Consider the following 11,218-nt stretch of genomic DNA (forward strand, 5'->3'; position numbering starts at 1 on the left):
AAAAGAAATTTTGTGACAATTTGAATACCTTGACAAGTTTTTGCTTGCATGCAAATGATATCTCTAACTTATTTACTTCTCATGTAATCTGCAGTTTAATATGGAGTCTGAAATTTATATGATTATAATTTTTTTTCTATAGCATTTACAGCATGTTAAACTAATCGTAACTATTTTTCTAAGAATTTCGTTTTTTAGAATTCAAAGGTAATCCTTTGTATGGATATACTTTCAAAAAATGTGTTTAAAAACACATTCTGACCGTCACTGAAGATGCTGTTGAAAAACGTGTATAGTTTTCATTCTTTCTCTTTTCCCTCCTTTAACTTGTTTGTTTTTGTTCCTTTTTTTAGCTTCGTATTTCTAAAACACGATGGAACTATTTATGCTTTATGATTATAGATGATTTTCGTTCAAGGTTCAATTACTTAATTTCACTTTAAAAAATTATTAAAATTTCTTTTTTTCAAGAAATAAATCTTCTTAGGGGGATATTCCACGGAAAACGATAATTTTGTCTCACACGTGAGGCCTCATATATATCATCTTCTTTATCTTTACTAATAATAAAGCTGAAAGTCTCTCTGTCCGGAGGATGTCTGTAGGATGTCTGTAGGATATCTGTAGGATGTCTGGATCTCTGTGACGCGCATAGCGCTTAGACCGTTCGGCCGATTTTCATGAAATTTGGCACAAAGTTAGTTTGTAGCATGGGGGTGTGCACCTCGAAGCGATTTTTCAAAAATTCGATGTGGTTCTTTTTCTGTTCCAATTTTAAGAACAAAAATATCATACGATGGACGTGTAAATTACGAAATTATCATAACGTGGAACCGTAACATGGGCACAAGCCAGTTGGCGAGATACGAAATTAGAATAACGTGGAACCGCAACATGGGTCCTAGCCAACTGGCGAGAAAATTCACTATACATTATTTGTAAATATACAGGCGAACCAAATGACCTTTTAATTTTTCTATTATGGGCAAAGCCGTGCGGGTACCACTAGTTAAAAATAAAACTTAAAAATAGCAATGAAAACAATTTTTCAACTTCAAAAATTGTGCGTGTTTTCTTAAAATTTCATCATTACCCTTTAAAATGATTACTTATTTATAAAATATATGAACCGTCACGTGCGGGACAAGGGCTTGACTTTTTCGTGGAATGGCTCTTTTTCAAAATATCCAATACCGGAAAAATCAGCGGTACGACTATAAACGCGGTATTAGCTCTTATAGTATTGGACATTTCTTAAGCTTTTCGCAAAGATTTGCTTTTAGTGAAAACTGTAAGGATAAACTACACACATAAAGACCCAAAAACATAAACTATACTCATGTCTGGCATTTTTGTATCTTTTACTCCGGAAAAAAAAAAGAATAAACTGTATTGATCAATAACTTGTGATTGTTTCTCTTCTCCCTTTAGGATCAACTGAAGCGAACGAAGTGAACTGCAACTTAAGCTTAACCGTAAACTTTGCAAGAAAGCAAGCAACATGTGCTACTCAGACGACCAGTAATGATTCACCGACGAAAATACTTCGATGCTCTAGCTGCACATTGATCGGGAAAGAGCAAGACCAACAAAAGATTCGTTTGTAATGGAACCCGTAGGGGAAAAAATATGTTTTTTTTTTTTTTTTCGGAAGAAAGTGCTTCTGCATTTTAATGCCGAAAAACTGAAACAAAACACAATACTGCTTTTTCTTGAAATGACTGAAAGTAGAATGTTGCATTTTAAAACCTTTTAAATTTTTTTTCTATTGTTTTCGAAACCTATTTTTTTTAAAGTTTTACTTATTTTCTTTTATGAAAAATGATTTCTCATGTAAATCAATGTATGTACGCACACGGAACTTATTATATGTATGAGATATTCATGGTATAAACCACCATAATCTTCATTTTTAAAAAATCTTGCAGGAGAGAAGAAAATAACTTTTACAGTCTAGATACTTAATTTTTCAAAAAAAAAAAAAAACTTTTGTTTGATATGAACGACTTTATTTTTATTTTGCTACTAAGTTATCAGTGTGATCTAATTTTATAGAATACTAGCAGTATCCGCACGGCGGTGCCCGTACTACGAATATAAAGGAAGTCCGTTCAAAAAAAAAAAAAAAAACACGCCCCCCCCCTTCCCCTCTTCCCACTGACGTGAAGTGATCATTTTTCTTTAACTAAAATGCGTACACACCTTTTCAAAAAAAAAAAAATCTATTAAAGTTCCTTCCGAACTTAAAACTATTCGCCAAAACATTAAATTAGATTTACTGTTGCTTTAAAACTTAAAATAATCCTCCAACTGTATTATTCATTGCGAACGCGGCAAGGACCACGCTATCGGAACCCAGCCTTTTTGCGAGTGAAGCGGAAAGTTCGTTGAATAAAAAAAACACCTCAAACGTTTTCTAAAGGAAATTTTTTAAACGAAATTTCATTAGCAGTAAAACAACGTAATTATAAAACACGGTACACCTGGGACGAAAAGAAAATCCTGTACCCCGTAAAATGTAAGAAATTTTTAAAAATATGCTTACATCATCGTCATGTATACTCCGTCTTTTATAACTTTTATTTTAATGGAACGTTCACATTTATTTATGACTCGATATTTTCATTCAGCAAATAATTTTACATGTTAAAATATCATTTAGAGTCTATTTCACGATTTGGGTTTTCCATTTGGCGGACTTTTTAACTTTAAATGACTTGGTTAAATTACTTAGAAAATTACTCTTCATTTTATTAGTCTTGTTTCAAGTCTTGTTTCTTGTTCAAAAAAAAAAAAAGTACAGTGACAAAACAATACATGCTTTTGCCAAATAAGTAGTTTCTACGTAGGTTTAATCAAACAATAAGCTAAACAAAAATAATTGCCAAGATTAATAATGTGCCGTTATGTACCTAGAATGGAAAAAATCGTGTCTTAGATAAAATAAAGTTAACAGTTTTCAAAGAGCGTCAATCGCCGTTTAAAATCCTCGTGTGGAATAGTTTTTAAAAATATTCATTGGAATGGGTCTAATAGCATAAAAAACACCCTTTCAAATAAGGTAAATATTCCTCAATATCGCCAATAAAACAAACCTATCATTCACCCTTAAAAAAATGTTTAAAAAAAAGGAAGGGTCAGATTTTTTTAAAGACTACACATCCATTAAAACGTTACCGTTGCTCTCCGTTGCGATGGTCACGATTAAAATCGTACATGAAAACATCGACTTGTGAAAATCTAATCAAAAGGGATATATTTTAAATGCCCTACTACAGACAAAGCCCCAATGCATTAAAAACCAACTGCAAGAAATTTTGCTTCTAGATACTCAATCAAGAAATGGCAACAAATAATATTGTTCAGCTTTTCTTCAAGATAAAATTAATCTCGCGCAAAAAATGGAAGAAAATTCTTTTTGAAATAAATCAATTTTTACTTCAAACGCTTATAACTTTTTTTGTAGTCATTTTTCGATGTCCGTGGCTCTAGTCCTTGCGGATATTTTCGAAATTATTATTTTTTATGGGCTTTCCAACGGTACAAAAACCGAAAAAATCGGATCATTTCTTGGCTTTGGCGTTTGTTCAAGTGGACGTTTCACTGGGTTTTTAATTAATATCACCGTTAATTAGCATTCTACGTGGATGAGGCTGGAATATTCAGGACCTCCCCTAAAATTTCAAATTTTTCAATACCTGGTTCAACCTTGATCTCGAGCCCGTTCTTTAGTATTTTGCACATAAGTGCACAACGTTTTCCATCCCGTTTCACCCCCTTTAAATTGAAATTTCCAAAAATCCTTTCTTAGCACGCGATTTCGTTATAATATTAACCTTCGTTCCGAATTTCAGCATTCTAGCCTCAGTAGTTTTGGCTCCGCGTTGATTGTCAGTCAGGACAAGCTATTTTATATATACAGAATACCAATAATATTTATTTGGATTAAACTATGTTTTTGAAACAAATCACCTCTTTTCTTTTTATTTTCCTGTCAAATTCAATTAAATTCATGAAATATCACAATTTTACTTTTTGCAAACACCAGAATAAGCATTAACTAGTCGACCCGTGCGGGACTCCGCACTGTGCTTCGAATCGTTTCATAAGGCATTTCGCTCTATAAATTTCAAAAGAAGAACATTATGAAGAAGAGCCGAAAAAAAAGTAAGCGCAGAAAAGAAGGCATGTAATTTAAAGGAATCAGTAACAAAACCTCCTTAAATACAAAGTTGTGATAATTTGATCATCGCTCACCTTTTGGTCGTACATATTTTCAATGCAAACATTAATATCATTAAAAGTGGCTGAGTAGTGACTCGTGAAAAAGCAATAATTGTGCATGTGAAAAAACAGGTTGTGGCAAATACAGTCCTGCCCATGTGGAGCATCTGACAGCAAAAAAAGAAACATTAAAGAGATATTTATTGGCACGGATTCGAATTGACGCCATTCTGATTAACAGCCCGACACCTCAACAAACCTAGCAATTGCGCCTTCCTTTTCGAAAGCTATTCATTGAAGGAATGCGTTGTAAAAAACAGCAAGAAACTTTTTGCCGAAAAAAAATAATAAGATCATGCTTCTATGTTTTGTCATTAACCAGCATGATACGATTTAAAATTATCCGTAAAGCATGGAATTTGATTAAAGAATGACGAAGATCTCACGTAGCGATTAAAATAAACATTCTAGAGAAGTAATAAATTAGATTGAAAATAAGTGTTTTTATCTTTGAATATTGAACTATTTCACATAGAAGTTTCTTTAACCGTTACGGCTTAAATGCCCGCACATGTTTCTCTTTTAATCGAACACTTAAAATTCAAAACCAAAACCAGTTGAACTGAGTCCGTTTTTTAAGTGTAATTTTTCGAACGTAGACAAAATGTTTTTTTTTTCAGCAGAAAGCAGAGGAGTAGAAAATTATTTCTTGCTAATGAAGTTAATAATAATTTTAATGCTTTATATTCTATTCGCGCGAATAAAAAATTAAAGGCTTACTGGGTGAAACTCGTAGTTTTAATTTGGCGTAGTATTTTTTCATTTGTACAAAAGGTCGAACACTGCTATTAGAAACATCTACATTTCAGCATACAATGAAAATGTTTTTCTGCACAAAAAGGATTTCCTTTAGGTAAATCTAACACTTTTTTATGCTTACATTATGCTGAGTGATCTGGATGTAGTCAAAGCTTAAAAAAAGGAAGAACACCCTTCGATTAACAATCAACTTATCCGAATGATATCTGTAGCCTGCATAAAGGAGTCGAAACACGAAGTAGCATTCCCACTGCATTTATTTTATTACGTGTATATGTTATGAGTACATGTAATGCGTAATACTAATATAAATTTGATATTATGTCGGACAGCCCAAGCTTGCCCGAAGTTCAGATAGTTTATAGCCGAACGCTCTACCGAAAAAAACTTATCAATTTAACCGAACAACTAAGTCCAGTGTTTTTAAGCTTTATTAAAATATGAACACACACACACACAGGATATTTTTTTTCCGAAAGCGACGTAAAAAATTGGAAAATTGCATTTGAACTTTGCTTTAAAAAAATGCATAAGAACTACAGGCTGCATCAAGGTTTTGATGCAGCAAGGAGCGTTTTCGAAAACTCGATTTTTCGACCGTAAGTCTCTTTTTCGTCATTAGCCAGCCTCATAAGTTTTAAAATGAGAGTTGAATAATTTCTAAGATAAAATATTGAAGAGAAATGTTTTTATTTTTGAATATTTTTACAATTTGTTACCGCAGGCTGCTTGAATTGTTATGACTTAGATGGCAGCACGTGTTCATCATTTAACAGCACGGTTAAAATACAAAATAAGTTGAACTATGCTCTTTTTTAAGCGTAGCTTTTCGAATGTAGTAAAAATGTGATAAAGCTTTTTTTTTTTTTTTGTAAAAAGAAGAAAAAATACTTATTTTACCCTTCAAATTGAGGTAGTATTTTTTTTTATTTGTACAGAGTCAAAAACTCATTAGAGGAATCTATATTTCAATATACGATTTATTATTTTTTTCAGAACAAAAAACAATTCCATTGTATAGTCTGAAATCTTAAACCTGATACTTATATTTTCGCTTACATTATGCTTTAATTTCCTTACCGGAGCCAAACAAAGCTTTAAAAAAAAAAAAGCCTCAGAATTTAGTATTAATTTATCCCCATGTTGCATCACGTTTTCATAACAGCACGGAGCGTTTTCTTCTCATTTATTCTATGCCCTCATACATGTTATTTACTTAATTAAGTGTTCATATAATGCGCGATATTTCTCTAATTCTTTGATGCAGATTGTCCGGACGTGGGCCCGAACACGTATTCTCCTTGTTACGAGGAAAACGCTCTGCCGATCAAGCTATTCAGCTCTGTCGGTCATACTGCAAGTTAAAGTTATAAGTTTAACCGAAAACCTCATTCTGGTTCTTTAAACCAGGTTTTTCGGCTGAAAAAAAAAACAATTTTTAGACCGTGGGTCTATTTTTCGTCAGTAGCCAGCACCATAAGCTTTAAAATAAGGTGTAAATCTAAGAAATCGATCAAGAATTGTGGAAAATCTGGCGTAGAAACCAAAAACAGGCTACAGAAATAATATATAAGGATTTAAAACGCTATTTCTAGCTTTGATTACATGTGTGGAACCACCTTGACCTCCGATCATGTCCCTCCCCGAAAAAATATCCTGACTACGGCCTTGCTTACGTGAATACTTAACGTGCATGTTCCGCAACACTGGATCAGCCGTGCAGATGATGGTGATTTACCTTTTATTCGATCCTCAAACCTAACTCCTTGGGATTTTTTATGAGGTTTCGTCAAAGATAGTGTTATACCCCACCATTGCTTACAACATTGCAAGAACTGAAAAATCGCATCTGTGTAGCATTACCAAAAATTGACAGTGTAACACTTCAAAATGTATGGAACGAACTAGAATACAGATTAGATGTGTGTCGCGTTACGAAAGGCTCACACTTTGAGCATTTGTGAGTGAAAAGGAACGTGGAATGTTTATCTTCATTTTTATGTATCATTAAAGTACTAAGTGCAATAGTTTATAAAATATTAATTTTTAAGACCGAGATATTCTTAAATGCTATTCCTGTACTTAGAAGAGAACATGGTTTTAGTGATATCAAACAAACTCGTAAGCCGGTATATAACATGATATAAAACATCCAAAATTTACATCGCAGTGAAAAAAAAATGATGTCAAAAACGTCGGAGCAAATAGTATATTTGTTGTAAACCTATAACGTTGTATTGTGTATGGTTCGAAGGTTTAAATTTTTTTGCAGATTAAAAAAATTTAGGAGATGCTATTAGTGTCGCAAAAGCAAAATTTTAGATTCGAAGCATCGATCCCATCAAACAGTGAATAAAAAATATTTATTTGCGTCATCAAGTATTACCACAGGCCATACTTTCGTGGGCAGGTAACCGGAAGTACCTACAAAAACACATTTTAGGGGTAATTGATAAAACGCAAAATTATTTTCCCAGAAATAAAAATAATTATTAGGATTTGCATGGTTTTTTTTGCTTCTATTTTTTTAGGAAACCAAATAATCATGTCCATACAATAAAACTGGTTTAAGGCAGATGGAAAAAGGCCAAAAACAAGTAATAATAATAACAACAATAATAATGCAAAATTAAACATTTGCACATAGTTTTGCACCTTGCTTACCTTCCCAGATCAAATGTACATCCTCCTAATTTTCTTTGAGACAAAGCAGACAATTCCTTTTAAGCCAAAAACACAGTTGTATATGGCAATATGGCAAAGATGTCAAGCCAAGCATTCAACAATAGATGTGTTCTCTACTCAGGTCAAGGGCGTATACTTTTAACTAAAAACATTAGACTAAAGGAGGCGAGTTGTTGAAAACCGAGTTGTTGCCGGGGGTTGAGGTAACGTAGTTGGAGTAAAGTGTTTTTCTTTTTCTTTTTAACTGACCGCTTTTGTGTGGTAACACCATGTGTACTTTAGTGTACGAGGGTATGAACTCCTGCTGATCTACTTGTGGCAACATCTTATGACTAGGGTTTCCAATCCTGAAATATCGAATCCCACGGGATCCCGCATGATATTTATCGAGATCAATCCTACGGGATTGGGACCTGCAAGATTTCCAATCTAGCAATGATTGTCCGCGAAAACGTTTTCTATTTTTTGCCATTCATAAAACTAATCTTTTCACAAGTATCTTGAAGTTTGAATCGCACCTTTCTCATATTTCTGCAATAATATGAAAAAAAAAAAAAAAAAAAAAAACTTTGTGTATCATATGATTAACGGTGGATTTACCATTTAAGTACACAATAAAAAGTGAGTATAGTTTTCAGAGAATGAATTGCTATTCTTATTCAAGGTTTTTGTTTTCATACGTCAGCAATTCAGAAATTGAGTAAAAAAAGTTTTCGAAAACCATCACTAAAATTTAAAAAGGCTTAAAATTGCGCTTTTGAAAAAAATGATGAAGTGCATTATAGATTGCAAATCCCGCTGAAGCAGCCTGAATACAATGTTGGATTGCTACAGTAAGCCCAAAGAAAATACTCAAAACCTTTAACTTACTAAAGGTGCGCAATGTTTTTCTCCAAGGAGCATTTTTTTCCCCTGAAGAAATTCCAATGAAAAACCTAACAGTATTTAAGGTCTCTTCTCGAACCAGTAGAAAGTGCCTGACGACGCTTTTGTCACCATGAAGCTGATATTATAAATGTGTTTGGTACCTTGAAAATTATGTTGGAAGAATTAGCTATTAGCTGACTAATCTGCAGTACTCGACACGACTCTAAAAGAGGCAACATAAACTTTAAGCTACACAGGATGACTCTCAGTACGTTAAGTTGCTCAAGTTTTTGAATTTCTCTTTGAAGTAAGAAGTAAAATTAGCGAAGTTATCCAAAAACTTTTACTGCGACTGCTACTTGGTGAATCCAACTAGCATCATCTCCCTGCGGTAATGAATCAAATGCACTGATGCAATGACCAACGTTTATGCAGCAACAAGGTTGGGAATTTTCAATGCAAGTTAAATTGGATATGGCAATACACAAATCAAAGATACATCGTTAAAAGACAAACATGACTCCCATAAGAACAAAGAAACCTATTTCAGGAAGTCATGAAGTTTGTGGGGAACTTTTGCTAAAGGTTCACATTTATTTAAACTCTGAAAAAAACCTGGTACAATGGAGCCAAAGCACACGTTTTCATCAAGCGCTTTTTATGCGCAAAAAGCTCTTTCCCCTTCCCAAAACAAATGGCACACCAAACTATAGTTGCTAATTGGTATGTGACTTTGCAGTAAATGGTGTACGGAATTCGAGAAAGCTACTAATTCAAGTAAAAAAAGCAGTATTACCTAAAAAGGGTAACTTTTTATATTTGACACCATAACTTTAACTTTTAGAACAATGAAGTCAATCCCGCGGGATTGGCACCTTCCAATCTCGAAATCCTGGCGAGGGATTGGAAATCCTATTTATGACCGTATAGGTAAGGATTGGCAAACATACAACTAACTCACCTTTGTTTAGTTCGGCTAGGCATATATGAGGCATTCTCAAGCAACGCATTTTAAACTTAGGTACCAAGGTAATCTCTTACGTTTCCAAACTTAGAGAACATTTTTCTTGAATAGTTTAAAAGTATTCCCAAGACACTTTTCGATAACCTCATCGAATCTATGGAAATTTTTGCGGCATAAAACATTTTTTTTATGTTTTTTGTTATTTGACTGTGACCTAATTATTGCCCTAAGCCAGCGATAAGCAGCCTAAATTAACCGCCAATCTACTTTGTAAGTTTGCAGAACACTTACATGGACTGCTGGGAGGAGGGTTGGAGGTAATCTTCCCCTCTCTTTTTTTTTCGTAAAATTCTATTCAAAACAATGTTTTTAAAATTCTATTCAAAGCAATGCTTTTATACTTTACGAATTTCCAAAACATGCAGGCAAAACTTTATACAAAAACCTCATAATTACTTTTGTGCACATTTTCAAGAACAAAAGGCAGCAAAGATTTTTTCTAAAAATAAAAAAAAAAATGTGGGGCTCCTAGTGATTTTAGTTTGTTTTGAAATATAGTTATATACCTTTCGATTTAAAAAAAAAAGCTTTGCTTTTTTTTTACAGAAAATAATATTTACTAATGGTTCTCCGACACAAGAAACCAAACAAAAAACAAGGTCCAGAATGTTATTGCTATCAACTGAAAACGGGATCGTGATCGATGTGTTGCCCTAAGCCCTCTCTTCATATTTTTTCATCATTTCGAAATGTACACACTTTTCTGTCTTGTGTTTTGATACTCGTGTAATATCCAGTTTACTCCACATGACTATCATGCTTTTATTTATTTATTTGTTTTTGTTGTTGTGTTTTACTTTTTCGTTTCGTCCCTATCAATTCCATCACAATTCTTGTCCATGCTCAAGTGCAACGTGACAAACACGATGTAACATTTACTACACTTTTCTCGTTTTAGTGAATAACAGAGCGACACCTTACTTGATCTCCACGGCTAGGAAGGAAAGCTCATATTTACATGTGCAACACATAAAAGCTCAAAACTATTTATTCCAAGTTGACATTTCACATTTTTACGAGTGGATATAAAACTTGTGACAGATATTTATGTTCGCAAAACTTTTTCCACCAATACGACACTCTATGATACACAATTTGGTGAAGATTATGAATGTTTGTATTGTTATTTTTACCCGACTGCGCGTGCGTGACGCAAAGAAGGATAATGTGTTTATGAGTCTATGAATGTGTGAATGTGCGTGTGTGTATGTTTGTTCCAATGTGGCGTTGTAGAGGCTAAACACTTGGCCAATTTTTATAATTCTTACATCAATCGATTTGTCTTAACTTTGGGAGTGTCACTAAACACATGACAGTAATCAAAATTCACCATATCAACAATCAGTCTTCATTTTGTTATTTCGGGATCGTGTCGCATGCTACCTACGTGTGACACAGCGAGCGACAAATGCAGGTAGCGTTTTTACTGCCTAAATTTTTTGTTTACTAATTTTACGAATTTGATTTTAATCTTTAACATGTTGCATTTGTTTTTGCCTTGATTCAAGGGACTGAGTTTCGCGACTGGTACTTTCTTGATGGGCTTTTTTTGTTTTGCGAGAAAGATTTGACTGACGACGTTTCTGATTTCGCGTGATC

General features: G+C 33.6%; 1 protein-coding gene across 1 annotated transcript in view; it reads left to right on the forward strand.

Moving 5' to 3' along the window:
* The window catches only part of LOC129217200 (metabotropic glutamate receptor 6-like), an 81,123-nt gene extending 79,516 nt beyond the window's left edge, over positions 1–1,607 (forward strand). The window contains exon 8 of the mRNA XM_054851470.1: positions 1,432–1,607. Coding sequence (XP_054707445.1) covers positions 1,432–1,607 — 176 coding nt within the window. The remainder of the gene's footprint in view (positions 1–1,431) is intronic.
* Positions 1,608–11,218: the final 9,611 nt, after the last annotated feature.

Source organism: Uloborus diversus, chromosome 1 (genome assembly GCF_026930045.1).
Source record: "Uloborus diversus isolate 005 chromosome 1, Udiv.v.3.1, whole genome shotgun sequence".
Lineage (NCBI taxonomy): Eukaryota > Metazoa > Arthropoda > Arachnida > Araneae > Uloboridae > Uloborus > Uloborus diversus.